The following is a 24,351-nucleotide window of genomic DNA, read 5'->3' on the forward strand; positions in this document are numbered from 1 at the left end:
AGACAGAGAAATACAAACCAGTATATATGCCCTCCTTTGGAGCAGGGAATAATGGGGATATAACATTCTTCTTTTATGTTTTGTATATATTAATCTACATATACTAGTTCTAATTAGCATCTAAAATACTTAACAATTAAAACATTCATGTGAAAGACTATTGTATAAGAAAATCTGATTAGGACAAGAAGTTTAAAATTCTGGAGGTAATCCAAATGGTCAATTGACTATGTTATATTAGGTTAACTAAGTAGTAACATACTGAAGTATTTAACCAGGTGTACAATCTTTATAGGGTAACTCGCCCTGGACAACTTATGCCATGTGTAACTCCTTGTACCTTGAGCTTTAAGTATTATCCTAAAAGGTTCCAATTCCTCATAAACTACCATCAGAAGTCAATAGATGTTCTAAACCAATCAAAAAATATATTTCAGTCGTTGCTTTAAATTTGGTCTTAAGACAGACAATCTTGCCCTAGAGCAGATTTTAGGAGGACATCATACCATTTTTTGTCCTGTTGTATAAATAGAAGTTAGATTTTGGAAGGATATCTAACCTGTCATCTCATACAAATGGAAATTAGATTGTTTGAGGGTATCTAACCGTTTGTTGTCCTCTTGTATCAAGGGAAGTGTTTAATCTTTGAAAGGATACCTCAGCTTTTGTTGCTCCCTTCTCTAATTCTTATACAACTCACCTATCTTCTAGTTTCTTTGCAAAACCAAAATCTGTAATCTTTAAATGTCCTTCTCTATCCAATAATAAATTTTCTGGTTTCAAATCCCTATACACAATGTTCTTTGTATGTAAATAGTCTAAAGCTGACACAATTTCACAGGCATAAAAGTTCGACCATGAATTATTAAAACGTCCATAGTTCCTGAGATATGAGAATAACTCGCCTCCTGGCACAAACTCCAAGAGCATGTATAGATATGTGTTATCATGATATGCCCACAGCCTAGAAAATAATTTATAAATATATATAAACACAACAGGAAAAACAACAATTTACAAGTTTCCAAACCAAATTTCTACCTTTGGTTTTCTGTTGGTTCAGTAGAACATACTATTTGTATTTAGTTTATATTGATGTTGTATTGTTAGGTGTCTGTCTTGAGAACCTCTACAGATTTCGCTCATGAAGTAATCCCTAGTTTCTCTGTGCTGTCACGAGGATGCACTGTAGAAGACTTGATAATTAAAAGGGTAAGCACTTGTTTGTACCTTATTGAACACTAAGCCCCTAACTTGAGTTAGAAGTTATTTAGTGAATATTCAAACTAAATTTGTGGAAAAATTGTAAAAGAAGCCAACTTGCAAATAGATTGACCCAGTTGTTTCAGCAGACAATTTATTTCTCCTAACTATTGCTAACCAAGGGTATTTTATTGCTATTGAACAGATGTTTAGTAAAATTACAATCTTAAATCTGTCTGTAATAAAATATTATCAGATGTTATGTAACCAAGGAAATTTGTAACATGGTACTGATTCCTTCAGAGGGTCAACATCTGTTTCTACAGATCTATTTATAGTAACAGGTGATAACTCAGTAAGATCAAACAAACACTAACACCTGATCAATGTTTACAAAACACAGGTGATGGTGAAGGGAACATCTTCTAATGCTAAATATCTTATGCTCTTGTTATACTATTCAAATATTACTATTTTACATACTTAGAGGATGGTTTCATCATATAAATGCACAATAAATGGTTCAATGTTATCCTTCCTTTTAGCAATGATTGAATAAAATGAAATATGATGTGTTTCGTATCAAGTTTAAATAAAGAAACCTGTACATGCATGTAACTAAAGAAATGTTAAAAATTTGAAATTAGAAACTGCACTTACATTATGCATAACAAAATGTAGACCATATTTTTTCCTTCAATTAAAACCAAAAATGGAAACATTTTAAGTCAAATCTCAAAATGAATCCAGTTTTGATATTTCAAACACACCAAAATCTTTTATTTATACCATCAGCTATGACAATTTATGTGCTTGTAAAAGAATGGTAGCTTCAATCAAAATATTTTGCTAAACCTTAAAATATAAACTTTTATGCCAAGGATAGTAAAGAAATAGAAATGTCCCAATCAAAAATTATCCTTGTTTGTTTTTAAACTTTATTTGGTCCCCAACACATATATTGGAATCCCTTAGTGTAAATGATTTAATTCAGGATGGTCCTGATTATCTGTATAAACCTTAAATCAAACTTTAACAGTGCCATGCATGTAGATAGAGGGTACCATCTGTCTGTAAAAATACCATTCTTAAAATGTAAACAGTTATAGATGTCAGATATTCTGAAGCTACAAAACAATAACTATGTTGTACTTGTTTACTCTGTGTTATGAAAGAGATTATAAAACACCATACAAATACAAGACCATTTGAAATAAAAAATCATTACAATACTATCCATCTTAAGTATATTATGAAGAAGTTCATAAAAATAGATTAAATGATGCTGTTGAGATAATTAGGTGTGTAGGATGTATTTTCCAGTACAAAAGATGACTTGTTTGAGTATGATGAATATTGATCCAAACTTACAGTCCATTCTCCAAATTTAACCCAAAGCAATTTCCATTCTTGGTTAAAAAGGTTATTATGTATATAATTCTTCATTATAAGATGTTGTTAGTAGATTTTAAGACTCCTACATCATAACACATTTCTAGATTTGTATTTTAAGAGAACAATGATTACAGAAATGACTAAAAACTAAACTCAAAATAATGAAAATGTTTGTCTTTTTTGTCTTGATACAAGTATATTTGTTTTGTAATTTGTAAATGTGCGACTATTGGATTCTACATAGACAAAAGGGACAAAGACAGGTCTACATAGACAAAAGGGACAAAGACAGGTCTACAAGTTTTCTATACATTTGCTATAGATCATGTTAGAGAGCTGTTGAAGAAGTTTACTTCACATGGGAACAATAGATGAATGTCTGACATGTGTTTTACTCCCATCAACTATGGAAAGAAAAGGTGAAATTTCAATATTTAAATTTCAAAACAAATGATCACAAATAACAGAAAGGTAGAATGAAATTCTTTTAAATTTAAAATAATGTGTATAAACTTTGGACTGGTTTTCACTTTGGGAGACATAGATCCAATACAATGTCAAAATTGGTTTAAAAAATCAAATAAAATACCTAATACCCAATAATCCAGGGCCTGAGATGAACAAATATATATAGGCAATATCTACTAAAAATAAATCTGTCAAACAGAAGTAACCTTGAAATGATATTATACTTGGCAATAAACTCTTCTTTCATAAACAAAGCAACATTTACAGATTTTGGATATAAAAACATTGTTAAACAGGAGACCATGCAGTGACTTCGTATACTGAATCATGTTAACTTAGTATGAAAATGCTACAATGTATATACATGATATAGGTCTTAGTCATTAATGAAAGCTATAACTAATTACTCTATCAATCCTTTAAATATAGAAAGAAATGACATGATTTAAAGATGTGGTGCAATCAACCTAACAATACTAGCCATTGAAAGCAGTTAAGATTTAACATACAAAGACAAGCATCTTTACAGGTCAAGAGAGTGTTGAAAAGGGGTAAATTCATACAAAAAGTTTGCCATTTTTCAATAGGAAAATTGATAGTGGCTAAATATTAATCTAAACATATTTCTGCTTACTAATATGTAAATTATAAAACGTAATTTAATATATATTTTAAGTCTATCAACATTGTGTCAGATAGAGTTAGTACTTACATATTAACAATAAATGGATGAGCTATTTGAGCAAGAATTTCTTTTTCGTTTTTTACATGTTCAATCTGTTTTAATCGTATAACTTCTGTGATTCGCATCATTTTTAAAGCAAAGTAATCCTTGTTTTCTTTATGCCTAGCCAGCACTACTCGCCCAAACGTACCAGTCCCTGAAAAGTAAAGGTAAGAGTTGAGATTTTAATTGTATTCTATAAACATGCATACCCTTTACCATTTAGATGGTCGTTCATTGGAAGTTATATATTATGGTTACTTAAAACAAGTTCCCCTCAATGTAGCCTCTGGCTATCATCAATTAATCACAGCTGATGGTCTATATATAATTCATTAAACATTTATCCAACTACACTCCCCTCCATGCCACCTCTGATTAATATTAATTATAGATGGCCACTCAAAGATAAAACACAGCTATTTTCATAGAGGGCAGAGCTTTGGGCAAATTGATTACAATTAGTATAAAAGATAAAACAATGAAAATAAGAACTACAGTAGTGAAAAAGAATAAAGTACACATTATGGTAATGCAACTAATGGAGTTGAACATGCCATGTGTAGTAACTGAAATTAATATTTAATACTAGATAAATTATTATTAATTAAATGTTGATGTAACTAGAAATGTCTTCTCATGTATGCATGATACATGTAAAGGAAAATTGGGTTGCACATGTGTGGACAGGTATGAATAAAAAAAGATGTGGGTTAAAAGTCAACTGGACAGCAACCTAATAAAGAAAGATATCAAGAAGGGGATATCATTTGTCAAAATAGACAGTGTGTATTGAATATATGTCAATCACTAATTAGCTCCCAAATGCAAATAATGTCATGCTCTTACTAGATCAGAGTTGAGAAAATTGAGAATAATTGTATCCATACTATAAAATATCTGCCAATGCAATAAGTAAAGAAATTACATAAAAAACAATTTGACTATAAGGTACCCACTGCAAAGAATCCCAACTAAGGACAAACTGAGACAATCATTAATATCATTATGTTAATTGTCTATACACATGTCGACTAACTTGACTTCTACTTCTTGGGTTTTTGTGTTGTTGAGTAGACTCTAATTATTTAAGTTTATCCCAGGTCTCCTTTTATCATACATACATACAACTCTCTACCTCTACAGAACCTTTACAGAAGCCTATGACTCATTGGCGGTCATTTGTGTTTGAATTTATTTATAATTCAGTGATCTTTCCAACAGACCTACTACAGGGTCATTTTCTCCCAATTAACAACAGACAACTTTATTATTAGAAGTATCTTATAATGCATCACTTCACCAGGGCAATGATCTAGATAGAAACTAGCAAGCTGTTTAACCACTTACTCAATTCTTATAACATATCCATACAAATCAAAAAGTAAACATTTCAATATTTATATAACTGGTTTCATTATTAAGGATCTAGAGACCTGAGAAGATTTTGTCACATTTTGTACTCATTTGATTTTCACTTCTATGGCAACCCTGGCCTGCCTAGCATTGCACAGATGCCTACTCTTCTCCTTTAACTAAGGTAACACCTCCAGAAACAAAAGCTGATTTTCATATTATTTTGATATTAAAAATGTGACTTTCAAAAACAATCTATATAAGATATGTATCTTTCCCAAGGCAAATTTGGACTTACCCTATGACCTATATGTGTGTGTGTAACGAGGGGGGGGGGGGCTAAATCAATTCTCATTTTGCGATGATTTCCCAACATCGCGAAATGAGAATGAGAATTCCCAGATCCCGAAAGGGTCAATCCCGAAATCCTGAGCTTAAAAACACCCGATCCCAGAGTCTCGATAAAGGTCCTATCCCCCCTCATATGTAACACCATCATACTAGTTGTATTAAAAGTCAAGTTGAAGGAAAATAATGTTTTCACAGAACTTAATTATATATATATGTAAAAAAAGAACAGAAAACATGGAAAGTGATTGATCAAACTATATACTCATAGCTAGAATCTAAGAAGAAATAAGAAGCAACCTAAAATAAGTTCTTTTAATCATCTTCTTATTCATCTAGAATCAATGTTTATTATACATTTTTTGTGCCAATTCAATTATGTATTTTCAATCATCATTGGCAAAATTTAGTGCAAAAAATGTAGTTTATTTGTATGGGGATAACTTGTAACAGATCTATTTTGTTTTTATATTATTGTGTGTCCAGCTCATACAAAACTCTTGATCCTAGATGTTACTCTAGTCCAGTGGCAGATCCAGTGGCAGATCCTAGATGTTACTCTAGTCCAGTGGCAGATCCTAGATGTTACTCTAGTCCAGTGGCAGATCCTAGATGTTACTCTAGTCCAGTGGCAGATCCTAGATGTTACTCTAGTCCAGTGGCAGATCCTAGATGTTACTCTAGTCCAGTGGCAGATCCTAGATGTTACTCTAGTCCAGTGGCAGATCCTAGATGTTACTCTAGTCCAGTGGCAGATCCTAGATGTTACTCTAGTCCAGTGGCAGATCCTAGATGTTACTCTAGTCCAGTGGCAGATCCTAGATGTTACTCTAGTCCAGTGGCAGATCCTAGATGTTACTCTAGTCCAGTGGCAGATCCTAGATGTTACTCTAGTCCAGTGGCAGATCCTAGATGTTACTCTAGTCCAGTGGCAGATCCTAGATGTTACTCTAGTCCAGTGGCAGATCCTAGATGTTACTCTAGTCCAGTGGCAGATCCTAGATGTTACTCTAGTCCAGTGGCAGATCCTAGATATTACTCTAGTCCAGTGGCAGATCCTAGATGTTACTCTAGTCCAGTGGCAGATCCTAGATGTTACTCTAGTCCAGTGGCAGATCCTAGATGTTACTCTAGTCTTGCATGTACTCGTATCATGTACATCATAGTCAAATCCACACGCAACATGTGAACCTTCAGATCATGAGTTCCTCAGAATTTAAACTGTGTCAGGGTGACTGTAGAACGTACAATGTAATTTAAATATGACTAGGACATACAATGTAATCAATGTAATCAGATTTAAAGTCTTTTGTAACACTGTAATTATATAAAAGACATTTAAATAAATAGAAAATAATAGGAAAGAATTCATGGTTAGTAACTGTCTTTGTCATTCAGGTCTACTTTAGATAGACTATAGCTAATAATACTGCCACATCTAATAATACTGTCATAAGTCAACTGTTTTATGACTGACTTTCCTTTCTTTATGTTTATTTTGGGTACAACATTTATTGTACATAAACTTTTCTTTTAATATATTCAATAAATCAATTTCTTTAAATGAATTTAGCTATTTGAATGTTTTTCTTAAGAAATAAACATGTATGACAAAAGATTCCTGTAAAAACTGACAATTAAATGAAAGTGAAACTTAATTGTCCAATAATAGTCAAACTCTTTACTTTTAGTCATTTTTCTTTAGTTTATACACAATAAAATCATTTTCTTTCATGTAAATATAAAGTGTATACATGTAGAAAAGGTATACATAAGGTGCATACATGTAGAAAAGGTATACAAAAGGTACATACATGTAGAAGAGGTATACACGAGGTACATACATGTAGAAGAGGTATACACGAGGTACATACATGTAGAAGAGGTATACACGAGGTACATACATGTAGAAAAGGTATACAAAAGGTACATACATGTAGAAAAGGTATACAAAAGGTACATACATGTAGAAGAGGTATACACGAGGTACAGACATGTAGAAGAGGTATACACGAGGTAAATACATGTAGAAGAGGTATACAGGAGGTACATACATGTAGAAGAGGTATACAGGAGGTACATACATGTAGAAGAGGTATACAGGAGGTACATACATGTAGAAGAGGTATACAGGAGGTACATACATGTAGAAGAGGTATACAGGAGGTACATACATGTAGAAGAGGTATACACGAGGTACATACATGTAGAAGAGGTATACACGAGGTACATACATGTAGAAGAGGTATACAGGAGGTACATACATGTAGAAGAGGTATACATGAGGTACATACATGTAGAAGAGGTAAACAAAAGGTACATACATGTAGTACAAACATGTATGACAACCTTATATTTTCTGTTTTGTCATACATTGTCATTCAGGGGACTTTTATAGCTTTCTATATGGGATGTGTTTTGGTGACTCTGGCAGTGGCTAAAAGGTTAAAATAGTTTTACATGTATCTTGTCATTCAGGGGACTTTTATAGCTTTCTATATGGGATGTGTTTTGGTGACTCTGGCAGTGGCTAAAAGGTTAAAATAGTTTTACATGTATCTTGTCATACAGGGGTATAGCTTTCTATATGGAATGTGTTTTGGTGACTCTGGCAGTGGCTTAAAGGTTAAAATAGTTTTACATGTATGTATCTTGTCATACAGGGGTATAGCTTTCTATATGGAATGTGTTTTGGTGACTCTGGCAGTGGCTAAAAGGTTAAAAATAGTTTTACATGTATCTTGTCATACAGGGGTATAGCTTTCTATATGGAATGTGTTTTGGTGACTCTGGCAGTGGCTTAAAGGTTAAAATAGTTTTACATGTATCTTGTCATACAGGGGTATAGCTTTCTATATGGAATGTGTTTTGGTGACTCTGGTAGTGGCTAAAAGGTTAAAAATAGTTTTACATGTATGTATCTTGTCATACAGGGGTATAGCTTTCTATATGGAATGTGTTTTGGTGACTCTGGCAGTGGCTTAAAGGTTAAAATAGTTTTACATGTATCTTGTCATACAGGGGTATAGCTTTCTATATGGGATGTGTTTTGGTGACTCTGGCAGTGGCTAAAAGGTTAAAAATAGTTTTACATGTATCTTGTCATACAGGGGTATAGCTTTCTATATGGGATGTGTTTTGGTGACTCTGGCAGTGGCTAAGTGGTTAACATAGTTTTATCTACTGTATCATCAGTAGCCTGTAAGCATGAGGTTGTCAGTTTGAACCACTCACATTGCAGGCAATTACAACTCCAACCTAAATTAAATATTATACTGTCTAAACAACATGTCCTGACTGTTTAATTGTCAATATTGTGTTGTGTCTGAATTATATAAAAACATGTGCATGAAATGACTGTTTGTTTATGAATATGTATTGTACTGTGGCTTGACCACATGCAGAAACTGTCTTTTAGTGAATATATAAATGTAGGTATGTGACTTGACCACATGTAGTGACCATCTGTTGCAAACAGTGTACTGTGTTTTGTCTGATTGTGAATATTGTGTTTTGTCTTAATTTTATAATAACATGTACATGTAGTGACTGTTTGTTTATGAATATATGTATTCATTGTATTGTACTGTGTCTTGACGACATGCAGTGACTGTCTTTTAGTGAATATAGGTATGTGTCTTGACCACATGTAGTGACCATCTGATTGCTAACAGCATACTGTGTTTTGTCTAATTGTGAATATTGTATTGTGTCTTGACCACATGTAGTGACTGTTTGGATTTAAGTATTATAATGTGTCTTGAACATATGCAGGGACAGTCTGGCTGTGAATATTATAATGTGTCTTGACCACATTCAGGGACAGTCTGGCTGTGAATATTGTACTGTGTCTTGACCACATGCAGGAAGAGTCTGGCTGTGAATATTATAATGTGTCTTGACCACATGCAGGGACTGTCTGGTTGTGAATGTTGTATGTTGTCCTTACCACATGTAGTGACTGTTTGGTTTTAAGTATTATAATGTGTCTTGAACATATGCAGGGACAGTCTGGCTGTGAATATTATAATGTGTCTTGACCACATTCAGGGACAGTCTGGCTGTGAATATTGTACTGTGTCTTGACCACATGCAGGAAGAGTCTGGCTGTGAATATTATAATGTGTCTTGACCACATGCAGGAGAGTCTGGCTGTGAATATTGTACTGTGTCTTGACCACATGCAGGGCGAGTCTTGCTGTGATTATTATAATGTGTCTTGACCACATGCAGAGACTGTTAAGATTTAAGTATTATAAAGTGTCTTGATTACATGCAGTGACTGTTTAGATTTAAGTATTATAAAGTGTCTTGATCACATGCAGTGACTGTTAGGTTGTGAGCTTTATAATGTGTCTTGATTACATGCAGGGAGAGTCTGGCAGTGATTAGTGTACTGTTTCTTGACCACATTCATGAAGAGTCTGGCTGTGAATGTTCTATAGTGTCATGACCACATGAAGTGACTGTCTGCTAGTGAATAGTGTACTATGTCTCTTTCACATGTAGTGTCACTGTGAGATGGTGAGCTTTATATTGTGTCTTGATTACATGCAGGAACAGTCTGGCTATGAATATTGTACTGTGTCTTGACCACATGCCAATTACTCAACAGAATTAGAATAATATTTTATTGTAAATGAGTACTGTACCATAACCATGCTAAAATCTCCTGTACTTAAAACGTCAAACTTTAAATTCTTTGTGTTTATTTGTACTATTTCCTTCTCTTTACAAAATCTTTACAAGCCCCTCAGACAATTAGTTCAAAGCAACTAGTTCTAACATTAGTAAATATGTCCTTGTCAAATATCAATAAAACTTTTTATTTCATATGCAATGAATGATCAACTTTTACTTTTCACCTTTAATGTGTTTTGAGATGAAATAAATCAGTCCCCATTGATGTAATGAGTTTGTAATTGATTTCCTTATATATTAAATGTGTTGTATTTACAGAAATGTACATAGAAATATTACAATGAATATTTATGTGCATTGTACATATATCATGTATATAATGAAAATTTTGTAAAAAAAACTGGTTAACCAAATTAACAAATCCGTTTTTATGCTATATTACCTGGTTTTATTTGTATTGCAGTTGGTCATATAGCGGTAATATTTTCATGACAATAAAATTGAGAATGGAAATGGGGAATGTGTCAAAGAGACAACAACCCCACCATAGAAACAGACAACAGCAGAAGGTCACCAACAGGTCTTCAATGCAGAGAGAAATTCCCGCACCTGGAGGCGTCCTTCAGCTGGCACCTAAACAAATATATATACTAGTTCAGTGATAATAAACGCATATATGTATAGATAATATTTTAATCATATATCGTCATCCTCAATTGTAAGGAGGTGGGTAGACTGAGGAAAAAGGAGAAATTTACTAGTTGAGTAATTGAGGTCTGTCATAAATCAACTAATGCTACATGTACAACATAAACAGGGCATGCAGGGTGCTTACTTTTATAAAACCATAAATGCATGGTTTTGAGCCTTTAAGTACCATTATTATTATATATGTACGAAACTTGTACAATCTATGATTTTGAAAAAGAAAGCATCTTAGCATGTCATTTTAGTTACATGTAAGTGGAGGATACAATCATTGACAATGTCTCACTAACAATAATTGTTTGCAAATACATGAACTTAATTTCAAAGTACATGCATGTATAATGTAGGTATGAATCAACCTTACAAGTACAAAACCAACTTTATTGTAAACATGCTAAATGTAGTTGAAGTCAAGTCAGTCAACAAATTTTACAGTAAGAAAAATTAAAATATATAAATAACATAATTATCAGCTCTGATGAACTGTTAAACTGACATAAAACAAAAATAACAATAAAACAATACAAGCACTAAATCATGACAATACTTGCAACACTTTAAATAGCACACATTATTACAGTATATTGACATAGCTATTAAAGAGATATAAAAGTTAAAAAAAAGTTGTTCCTTATATTATAGACATGCATAAAATTGTGTCTGTCTATTCAAGAAGCATTAGTGTATATACTTTGATGGGGACTCATCATGATACATTTTATGGCATTTTCATGATTTTTTTTTTATTATTACTACAAAGGTTACTATAGTATCAATACAACAGATGTCACAGTCATTTGTTTTTGATTTTCTGTTTAAAATAAAAAAAAACCTATAAACTTTCCAACAACTCAGTCTACTTTCATGCCCCCTCCCCTCTCCCCCCACCTTCAAAATGACAAGAGATGTGCAAACTACAACAACAATACTATATATATATACCTTAACCTCCTCATCATAACAAGTACAACTGATATTATATCCTAACCTCCTAATAATACCAAGCACCACCGATACTATATCCTAACCTCCTAATTATAACAAGCTCCACAGATACTATACATCCTTACCTCCTGATAATAACAAGCACCACTGATACTATATCCTTACCTCCTGATAATAACAAGCACCACTGATACTATATCCTTACCTCCTGATAATAACAAGCACCACTGATACTATATCCTTACCTCCTGATAATAACAACATGAACAAGCACCACCGATACTATATCCTAACCTCCTGATAATAACAAGCTCCACCGATACTATATATCCTTACCTCCTGATACATGTAATAACAAGTACCACCGATACTATACATCCTCACCTCCTGATACATGTAATAACAAGCACCACTGATACTATACATCCTTACCTCCTGATAATAACAAGTACCACCGATACTATACATTTTTACCTCCTGATAATAACAAGCACCACTGATACTATATCCTATCCTCCTAATAATAACAAGCTCCACCGATACTATATATCCTAACCTCCTGATAATAACAAGCACCACCAATAATATACATCCTTACCTCCTCATAATAACAAGCACCACCGATACTATATCCTAACCTCCTAATAATAACAGGCTCCATCAACACTATACATCCTTACCTCCTGAAAATAACAAGCACCACCGATACTATATCCTAACCTACGAATAATAACAAGCTCCACCTATACTATACATCCTTACCTCCTGAAAATAACAAGCTCCAACGATACTATATCCTAACCTCCGAATAATAACAAGCACTACTGATACTATACATCCTTACCTCCTGATAATAACAAGTACCACCGATACTATATCCTAACCTCCTGATACTATACATCCTTACCTCCTGATAATAACAAGCACCACCGATACTATATCCTAACCTCCTAATAATAACAAGCTCCACCGATACTATACATCCTTACCTCCTGATAACAAGCACCATCGATACTATATCCTAACCTCATAATTATAACAAGCTCCACCAGTACTATACATCCTTACCTCCTGATAACAAGACAACCGATACTATATCCTAACCTCCTAATAATAACAAGCACCACCCATACTATACATCCTATAACCTCCTGATAATAACAAGCACCACCGATAGTATACCCTAACCTCCTGAAAATAACAAGACTACCAATACTATACCCTAGCCTCCTGAAAATAACAAGCATTAAATTCAATTTAAGTTTAATTAAATATCAATGAAACGACCTGCACTATCATGATTATTAGTACATTATTCGGGTTCAAACTAAAAGTATAAACAAGCATAACCGGTGTAAAAAAGGGAAACATAATTAAATCTTACCTAAGGTTGTCAACACATCGTAATCCTTGCATTTCTGCTCTTGTGGCTCTTTAGGTGCAGTAGAACGTTTCACTTTGGCAACTTTTGCAGACGCCATAATTCAAGAATTTGTCTCTTACTCTAAAAAGTTGAAAGTAATTTCAGATCCTAACTATAATCCATTTTAAACATGAAAGGTCTACTGTGTCAAAGAGATAGTTAAATGAGGACAGTATTTCCAGTGATTTTCATCTGTACTTTCCATCTAAAATTAGTGTAATTAATCATAAACCACGAACACCACTCATATCACTGTTACCTCTTCTGTTTCCAATTAAAACATTAGAGTTGTCTACCCCTTAATGCCGATCTTCGTTATAGTCCGTTTCATTTTTATAAGGGAGCAATCATTTATTTTTGGCAGCGGCTCTTTTGCCGACATCTAGTTTCAAGCCGGCAAAATAGTACATTTCTTTAGACGTGGTTATTTTACCGGCAGAAAAACGGCAAAAAAAGATAACTTGTTATTTTGCCGGTTCTTTGTCAAAAGAGAAATTTAAATTTTTATATATTAGAATCTGAGTCTCAAGTGCTTATTGATTGGTTTAAAGAAAATAAGATGCAGGCAAATCCTGATAAATTTCAAGTTATTGCTGTAGGGAAAAGAACCTTTGCAAAAAATCCATCCATACAAATTCAGCAAAATATTTTATCATGTGAAGAAACAGTAAAGTTACTTGGAATTGGTATTGATTACCAACTAAAATTTGATGCACATATAAGTAACTTGTGTAGAAAGGCATCATAACAGCTGAATGTTCTCAAGAGAATTGGATCATTTTTAAACAGATTAAATAGACTTACAATTTTTCATACTTTTATTTTGAGTAATTTTAATTTTTGCTCTTTGGCTTGGCATTTTTGTACAGAGAAAAATTCTAAAAAACTTGAAAAAATACAAGAGAGAGCATTAAGATTTGTATATGACGACTACTTATCATCCTCTGAAACTCTTCTTGAGAACGCAAAGGTTCCAACCCTACAAGTAAGACGCATCAGGACAATGGCACTTGAGACTTATAAAATTTTAAATAATTTGGCTCCTGTATGTTTACAAAATTTACTCAAAATTAAACACACTAAATATTCTTTTAGATACAGTAATATTTTGGATATACCACAGGTAAGAACTACCTCATATGGAAAAAAAATCTTTTAGTTTTGCTGCTGCTTCTTTATGGAATAGCTTACCAGACCACTTCAGGACTGTTAACAGCTTCTCACATTTTAAGAGTCTTGTTCAGTCCTGGAGTGGAACAGAATGTTTTTGCTCTGCCTGTCGATAACTAATGTGTTACAATATTTATGCTTTTTATGCTGCATTAACAGCTTGCTTTGCAACTGAAATTTTTGTTTTTTAATATTTAAAATTTGAAAGATTTGAAATTTTTACTTTATAAATCATAAATTATTTAAAAAATAATTTTTAACAGAAAATTTTTAAAAATTTTAGTGCTTCATATATATGTTTTGGTATTTTGCAAGATACATGTATATGCTATTTGCTTAGAGTTAATTTTTGGTGCTGCTTTTTATTATTTACTTATATGGAAATAATGTTATACACTAATCACAGTGCCCGTTGCTTATATGGAAATAATGTTATTCACTAATCACAGTGCCCGTTACATATATACAAATAATGTTATTCACTAATCACAGTGCCCGTTACTTATATACAAACAATGTTATTCACTAATCACAGTGCCCGTTACTTATATGGAAACAATGTTATTCACTAATCACAGTGCCCGTTACTTATATGGAAATAATGTTATTCACTAATCACAGTGCCCGTTACTTATATACAAACAATGTTATTCACTAATCACAGTGCCCGTTGCTTATATGGAAATAATGTTATTCACTAATCACAGTGCCCGTTGCTTATATGGAAACAATGTTATTCACTAATCACAGTGCCCGTTACTTATATACAAATAATGTTATTCACTAATCACAGTGCCCGTTACTTATATACAAATAATGTTATTCACTAATCACAGTGCCCGTTACTTATATGGAAATAATGTTATTCACTAATCACAGTGCCCGTTACTTATATACAAACAATGTTATTCACTAATCACAGTGCCCGTTACTTATATACAAACAATGTTATTCACTAATCACAGTGCCCGTTACTTATATACAAATAATGTTATTCACTAATCACAGTGCCCGTTACTTATATACAAATAATGTTATTCACTAATCACAGTGCCCGTTACTTATATACAAACAATGTTATTCACTAATCACAGTGCCCGTTACTTATATACAAATAATGTTATTCACTAATCACAGTGCCCGTTGCTTATATGGAAACAATGTTATTCACTAATCACAGTGCCCGTTGCTTATATGGAAACAATGTTATTCACTAATCACAGTGCCCGTTGCTTATATGGAAACAATGTTATTCACTAATCACAGTGCCCGTTACTTATATGGAAATAATGTTATTCACTAATCACAGTGCCCGTTACTTATATACAAATAATGTTATTCACTAATCACAGTGCCCGTTACTTATATGGAAATAATGTTATTCACTAATCACAGTGCCCGTTACTTATATACAAATAATGTTATTCACTAATCACAGTGCCCGTTACTTATATGGAAATAATGTTATTCACTAATCACAGTGCCCGTTACTTATATACAAACAATGTTATTCACTAATCACAGTGCCCGTTACTTATATACAAATAATGTTATTCACTAATCACAGTGCCCGTTGCTTATATGGAAACAATGTTATTCACTAATCACAGTGCCCGTTGCTTATATGGAAACAATGTTATTCACTAATCACAGTGCCCGTTACTTATATGGAAATAATGTTATTCACTAATCACAGTGCCCGTTACTTATATACAAATAATGTTATTCACTAATCACAGTGCCCGTTACTTATATGGAAATAATGTTATTCACTAATCACAGTGCCCGTTACTTATATACAAATAATGTTATTCACTAATCACAGTGCCCGTTACTTATATGGAAATAATGTTATTCACTAATCACAGTGCCCGTTACTTATATACAAACAATGTTATTCACTAATCACAGTGCCCGTTACTTATATACAAACAATGTTATTCACTAATCACAGTGCCCGTTATTTATATACAAACAATGTTATTCACTAATCACAGTGCCCGTTACTTATATACAAACAATGTTATTCACTAATCACAGTGCCCGTTACTTATATACAAACAATGTTATTCACTAATCACAGTGCCCGTTACTTATATACAAACAATGTTATTCACTAATCACAGTGCCCGTTACTTATATACAAATAATGTTATTCACTAATCACAGTGCCCGTTACTTATATACAAATAATGTTATTCACTAATCACAGTGCCCGTTGCTTATATGGAAATAATGTTATTCACTAATCACAGTGCCCGTTACTTATATGGAAATAATGTTATTCACTAATCACAGTGCCCGTTACTTATATACAAATAATGTTATTCACTAATCACAGTACTAATCACAGTGCCCGTTACTTATATACAAATAATGTTATTCACTAATCACAGTACTAATCACAGTGCCCGTTACTTATATACAAATAATGTTATTCACTAATCACAGTGCCCGTTACTTATATGGAAATAATGTTATTCACTAATCACAGTGCCCGTTACTTATATACAAATAATGTTATTCACTAATCACAGTGCCCGTTACTTATATGGAAATAATGTTATTCACTAATCACAGTGCCCGTTACTTATATACAAATAATGTTATTCACTAATCACAGTGCCCGTTACTTATATACAAATAATGTTATTCACTAATCACAGTGCCCGTTACTTATATACAAATAATGTTATTCACTAATCACAGTGCCCGTTACTTATATACAAATAATGTTATTCACTAATCACAGTGCCCGTTACTTATATGGAAATAATGTTATTCACTAATCACAGTGCCCGTTACTTATTTACAAATAATGTTATTCACTAATCACAGTGCCCGTTACTTATATGGAAATAATGTTATTCACTAATCACAGTGCCCGTTGCTTATATGGAAATTTTCGTAAAATTAGTCATCGTGGGAACGAAACTGTATCGTATATGCCCTTAATGAAATTCTGTCCTTTAGGGAAGTTACGAGAAAGTTAATGTTTTTTAAGTTGTTAATCTTTTTAAACTGTTAAAATCTCTTGAAATCATTCTCTCTTATCAAAAATGATTTATTGTATTTTTCGACATTGTTAAGAGTACGCATGTTAAACAATGAGGTATATCAAAATGTTTAACTGTTATTAATACTATAAATAATTTAACAGTGTATCCTGTTTAGACTGATTATTTTGTGTCACATACAGATAAACGTCTATATTTAATCAAGGACAATTTTTTTTCGAGAGCGCTAGATCGTTACGAGTAAAGATACCTGGACACAATGTTTTTTAGTCTAGCCGCTATCTGATTAATTATTGTGTTGACTTCCGAAGACTATCGACGGTCATAAAAGAGATACAAACATAAATACAGATATTAATGGATCGCGAACTCGTGCAATTGGATTTGGTAGGTCTGATTAATTTCATATTTTAGGTTTAAAATATCTGTTAAGGTGGTATGGGAGTCTAAAATAAAAATGATAGAATTTGTTCATACTTTGCCAAAACATAGTATCTACTGATATACGTTCAAAAATTCTATAAAAAATGATAGGTCACCGCGCATTTTTTCAAGCTACAGGTTGTGACAAAATGACACATTTCGTATGGATTATAAAGGGAAAAACACCATTTTGTGATTAGAAACTAAACAAAATGATAGAATTGTAAAATAAATTAGGAAAAGATAGCTTTCATACAATGCTTTGAGAATATCAACAGAAAATATAGGGTCACCGTACGTTTTTTCCGGCTAAAATACAAAATAGGAAAATTCCATGTAAATTCCTTCAGAAAATGTACTGTTTTAGAGTTACCTCCCCTTAAAATGCAGATTTCAAGATATTTAAAAACAACAAAAAATAATCTACACTTATAGAAATATCACTAATCTTAAACTTATATTCTTATAAATTGGTTCTTTTACATGAAAATTCACATTAAAAATCTGCATTCCTGCATCCAATTTTGCTAACTTGATAAAAAATTCTGGCCCTTAGATTCTCTGTTTTTTACAATCCAAGATGGCGAAAGACACCCATACCACCTTAATCATCATTTTTACTTGTATAAGAATGATGTTTTGAGGATAGAATCATTCAATCATGCAAATGATTTACCATGGTTTTACTTTCAATGTTGACATTCTTTTCCGTTTAATAACTGATCACGCATAATTCATGTGTAATCCATTTATAGCTAAGCAGTTCTTTTTTTCTATTTCTTCTTTATATACAGAAAAGTATCAGCTGGCTGATAAATAGCTTCTGGCTCATGTCTGGTTTAACAGTATAGTGAATAATCAAAAATATTTTTTTTCTAATTTCGTTATTTTGTTAAATGGAATGTCCCATGAATGCGGATTCAATGAGGCTGAATTATTCATTTGCAAGTGAATAATTCAGTATCGATGTTTATTAGCTCAATTTGACTATATTGAACCATACTGATTGATAAAGGCGAATTATTATTTCACCATTTCTCTTTCATAAATGATTGAACTAAAAAAAGTTTTATATATCTCGTAGCCAGTGCCCCTTTAAGAAATTGTAAAATCCATATCGGATAGTCGGCAATAAAAGGACCCGAAATAGTTTGTTCCTGTTGTGCTATAACACCAATTGTTCAAGTTTTAAGGTGATAAACACTGTCACTCACAAACAGACTTATCCGGACAACATTCTGCGTGTGTCTATCCATAGTCTGGGACCCTCTCTGAAGAAGTGCTATGTGCATTTGTTCAGTTTATTAACATCATCATCCAGTTTTGTTGTTATCTGCTACTATCTCAATTCTGTACATACTGGGGCACTTTCTGGTGTAGTGCTGTGATGTTTTAATTCCTATACATCATCATCCAGTAATATTATATATATATATATATATATATATACCACTATTTTTTTTTCTTCATACATTTATCATTTAATTCAAGCGACTGTGGATCAACTATTATTCTGATCCCTCGTATGATTGCTTATTGGTTTTGAAAAAAGTGTATATATGACATTAAATTGCATTGCACTTGTTTTATAATTGTACATTTGATGACCAACATTGGAGAATTTTGATTTTGAGAATATATTCTTCCAATATCAATATAAGGGAAACAAGACGTGTCGGCCATGGGGCCTATTCGGCATTGGTCGTTTCGGTCATTTACCACATACTTTGGCTATGTTCGGACAAAAACAAACTGTAGTCATTGATTCACAAGATCGCATACGTATACTATCAACACAGTGTGAAAAATGAAAGGATCAAATGAATCAAATTTGTTCAAGATATTCTAAACATCAGCGGATTTTCAAATATTTGTCAACTACAAAATGGAAATTTCTCAAAGTGGCTTAATCAGAGTTTTAACATGAGGCTAATTGACCAATACAGACAGACATGATACTCATCGATACAAATAAAATTGAGAATAGAAACGGGGAATGTGCCAAAGAGACAACAACCCGACCATAGAGCAGACAACAGCAGAAGGTCTTCAATGTAACGAGAAATTCCCGTACCCGGAGGCTTAAAAAAACTCACTAAAATGCATATATAAACCATGGATGTTGAGAACTACCTGAATATTCTTGAAAACAAAAATGTGTTTTCCTTATAGAAATTCAGAGCAGGTTACCATGCGTTACGAATAGAAAAAGGGGAGATGGCAATTATAAAACATTGCCCGAAACGAAAGGACACGCGTTCGTTGCGTATATAGTTCTGGTGATATAGGCGACGTATTTCATTATTTGTTTTGCTGTTCGCATTTGAAGAACGAACGAAAATTGTTTCTACAAACTAAATTTTCACAAAGTTCAAATATAGTGTCAATTTGATCACTGTTTAATATTAAAAAAAAAACAATCAGTTTTAAGAAAAGTGTGTTTATTTATTAAGTGTATTAATAAAAAAAAAAGTTAGTCCCTCCATGCATTTAAATGTAATCGCATATGCATCGTACTGATTTTTTTCTTTCTATTGAGTTTAACCTTTCATTATACCAGTTACTAAACATGTATGCCATCATAATTTTGTACTTCATTTTATACTGACTATCGTACTGTATTTGTTTACCTCAACTATAATTGTGATATCTGTATTTATTTATATTGTTTGTTTCTCTACATGTAAACTTTCATTTAGTTGGTTTTTTTTTAGAATAAAGAATCTATCTATACAAGTCGTTTCTTCTATTTTATAAATATTGAAAGCCATTTTGGTATATGTGCTTTCATTTTATAATTACCTTTTCATGATAAAATTCAAAATAACTTTATTACACTTTTTTTTTAAAACAGTAATGGAAATTTATAAAAAAAAAAATATATATATATTTTAGTCTCTTTAACGTTAGATTTGATTTTAAGAACTCCTGCTTTTCAGCGAAAAAGCTAAAAAAAATAGGCAATGGGACTTAGTTTTATATAAAAAAAAAAAAAAAAACAAAAAAAAAAAAAAAAAAAAACAACAACTTTCACCGCGGCAGTTATATTTTTTATATAAGCTAAAACAAATCTCGTCTTGACGAAAAATGTCATCATGGTGAAAGGAGATATTTGCGGATCGTTAAAACGATCGAAAGCAGAGACCCAGTTTTCTGTATGCACACTGAATAAAATTCGTGGATGGGTTCCGATTGTCACGTGGAGACTGAGATAATAGATGTTTTACGATATCGAAACCAGTGTCAAGACAAAAACTTATACACTAGTTTGTCATGTTTACAGAGGCAAACAAAAAGGGCGACAGTCTTGTTCTGAAATAATGATTTTACATGACAAGTTGATTGGTTTATTGTAAGACACACGCCTTTGTCAATAATTTTGACGTTTGTGCATCCGAAAAAATATGGATTAAGGATGTATTCTTCTGATTTTTCAGTCTCGTTCAGTCTCGTTGAAATCTCGTTCTTGAATTATTTCCAAAACATGGAGTGGAAAATATCAATGAATTTTAAAAATATTATAAGCAAACATAAATCTGTGAAAAAATTGTGTATTTACAATGAATGTTTTTTGCGTAATCCAGTTTTCAAATTTTACGACCAATCAAGTCAGTATTTTAGCCAAAATTTTGAGAAAATGGGTGAGGGAAACAAAAAATGATTTTACAAGAATCATGTACATCCCATATCATTTTGGTTTTTTCAAATTTCTTAGATATGTCTTTTTTCATTCATTTATAACAAAAAAGTTGAAATAATATGCATTTTGTTCTTAAAACTGAGAAAAACCACAAAAATACAAAATTGACAGCATGGTAAATTTTACACTGCAAAAAAGGCGTCAAAATATGATAAAACTTTCCGGCTTATATTAACACCTACCTATAGTTTTTGTAAGTAAAATTTATTCAGCTTGGTCCACTTCATCTTTATAGAAAGTATGAGAAAAAGTTTAATTGTGAAACTGTGATTTTTTTCATGATAATAGCCCAAAAATAGGTTAAAATCGATGAAAAATGGGAAAATCATCAAAATTGGGCATTTTCAAAGGGCTATAGCAAAAACAGAAGTGCACCACCATATGATTTTTTCTTCACCAATTATTTTGTTACAGTTTTATAAACCCAAAAATCAAATTAAGAAAAAAGTTTAATTCTAGAAATTTTTGGCTCCTCAGAGGTGTACATCCTTAAGTGTAAAATTCAAAATCAGAAAAAGTTTTTTCGACAAGTAATTGTTAATAAAAGGAAACTATTTGATAAAGCGGTCCAAAAGGCAAAACACCAATATTGGTACTCCATGCAGGAAAAATTGAGTAATTCGTGTGGAAACCCAAAAGAGTTTTGGCGAAAAATTGGAAAAATTGGTGTAGGTAGTGAGCGCCAAAATTATATTCCCATGGAAGTAAAATTAGATAATGGTCAAATGTCTAGTGATGGAGATGAAGTTTTAAATAAATGGAAGTGTGATTTCTCTAATATGTTTAATAGAAATGATGATAGTGATGTAAATATATGTGAAAATGATGTAGATGTTTTATATGATGATATGTTAGATTGTGAAATATCTGTGGAAGAAGTATTTAATGTTTTAAAATGTTCCAAAAATGGTAAATCACCTGGATATGACGAAATACCAGTTGAATTGTACAAGAACCAAACTATGTTAAATGCACTAACTAGAGTTTTTAATATTTGTTTTGACTCTGGTATAGTTCCAGCAATGTTGTCAAAAGGGATTATAACGCCTATTCCAAAAAGCTCAACATCAGATCCGAGGGACCCCTAGTCGTACCGTGGTATAATTTTGGCACCAGTTTCCTACAAACTGTATTGTGGAGTATTGAACTCTCGACTAACATATAAGCCTGATGATATTGACTTCCTATGTGACGATCAAAACGGTTTTAAAAAAGGTCGTAGTACTGTTGACCATTTAAGTACATTGTCTACTATTATAGAAACTAGAAAACTTCGTAAACAATTAACATATATGGCATTCATTGACTTCAAAAAAGCATACGATTGGATAAATAGAAATTATTATTTTGTAAATTAAAAACACTTGGTATTAGTTCAAAAATGTTAAAATCACTTTGTTCTCTTTATAACAATGTACAGTCTTGTGTAAAAGTAAATGGTAACTTAACAGATTGGTTTGACGTAAATTGTGGTCTAAAACAAGGGTGTATCCTTTCGCCTTTGTTATTTTATATTTATATTAATGATCTTGTTGATGAGGTCAAGAAATTGAACTTAGGTATAGACATTGAAAATGATAAAGTTAGCATGTTGTTATATGCAGATGATCTTGTTTTTATCACTGAGAATGAGAGTGATTTACAAAAAAAATATTAAATGTTTTGAATATATGGTGTTGTACTAATGACCTTACTGTTAATTTAGAAAAATCTAAAATAGTACATTTTAGAACACAGTCTGTATCTAGATCAAATTTTTTATTTTTATTTAATGGTAACAATATTGATATTGTTTCCCAATACACATGTTTAGGTTTATTGTTTACTGAGCATTTAAGCTATGATAATATGGCAAAATCAGTTGCTAAAGCCGCCAGTAGATCGTTGGGTCTGTTGATATCTAAATGAAAGGCTAATGGTGGATTTCAATATTGTACATTTACAAAATTATTTGATACACTTGTATGGCCTGTAATAGATTATGGTGCCTCTATATGGGGAACACGTGATTTTTCATGTATAAATATTATTAAAAATATAGAGCCATGCGTTTTTTCATGGGTGTAGGAAAATACACGCCTAATATGTCTTTGTATGGTGACATGGGCTGGATGCCATGTAAAATCAAACAGTGGACTAGTGTTTTTAGAAACTTGACACGTTTTAATAAAATGAATGATGATAGAGTAAATAAAAAAGTGTTTATATGGGGTAACAAATGTAAAAAAGTAAAAAAATTGGCATTTTAGAGTAAAAAATAAGTTTAAAGAACTTGATATGGAATATTTGTGCAATGGTGCTATTTTGAACAAGGATTTAATTAAGATGTTTTGAAAAATTCATGGAAGAATGGTATGACAAGATTATGTCAGATGATAAAAATAAATTGCGTACATATAAAATGTTCAAAAATGTATATGGCGTAGACAATTTCTTAATTTTTAATATACCAAGTAGATACAATTCCATTCTCAATTTTACAAGAGTGCTTTAGCAAAATTTAGATGTGGTGTAGCACCCATCATAATTGAAACTGGTCGTTATGAAAATATTGATATTGAAAATAGATTATGTTTTAACTGTACTGATGACGTTGAAGATGAAAAACATTTTTTGTCAAACTACATGTCCTGTATATTCAGATATTCGTAATGTTATTTTTAACCATGCTAGTATTGTTGAACTTACTTTAAATAAAGCTAATACTAACAATGACCACTGTCCTTTCCTCGATCTTGATATCTATATCACTAACGGAAAGCTGAATACTAAAATTTCTGATAAAAGAGACGATTTTTCATTTCCTATCGTTAATTATCCATTTTTAGAT

At 32.1% G+C, this 24,351-nt stretch overlaps 1 protein-coding gene across 2 annotated transcripts in view; it reads right to left on the reverse strand.

Annotated features, from left to right (window-relative positions):
• LOC143066904 (cAMP-dependent protein kinase catalytic subunit 3-like) overlaps positions 1 to 13,497 on the reverse strand; it is a 35,448-nt gene extending 21,951 nt beyond the window's left edge. For both annotated transcript variants that reach the window (XR_012975777.1, XM_076239736.1), the window contains exons 1-3: positions 13,173 to 13,497; positions 3,779 to 3,947; positions 701 to 964 (exon numbers count right to left, since the gene is read on the reverse strand). Coding sequence is in view for 1 of the 2 variants with exons in the window: in XM_076239736.1 (XP_076095851.1) it covers positions 701 to 964; positions 3,779 to 3,947; positions 13,173 to 13,269 (530 nt within the window). In the remaining variant the exon portion in view is untranslated. The remainder of the gene's footprint in view (positions 1 to 700; positions 965 to 3,778; positions 3,948 to 13,172) is intronic.
• Between the last annotated feature and the right edge of the window lie 10,854 nt (positions 13,498 to 24,351).

The sequence above is a fragment of the Mytilus galloprovincialis genome, chromosome 3 (assembly GCF_965363235.1).
Source record: "Mytilus galloprovincialis chromosome 3, xbMytGall1.hap1.1, whole genome shotgun sequence".
NCBI classification, from domain to species: Eukaryota; Metazoa; Mollusca; class Bivalvia; order Mytilida; family Mytilidae; genus Mytilus; species Mytilus galloprovincialis.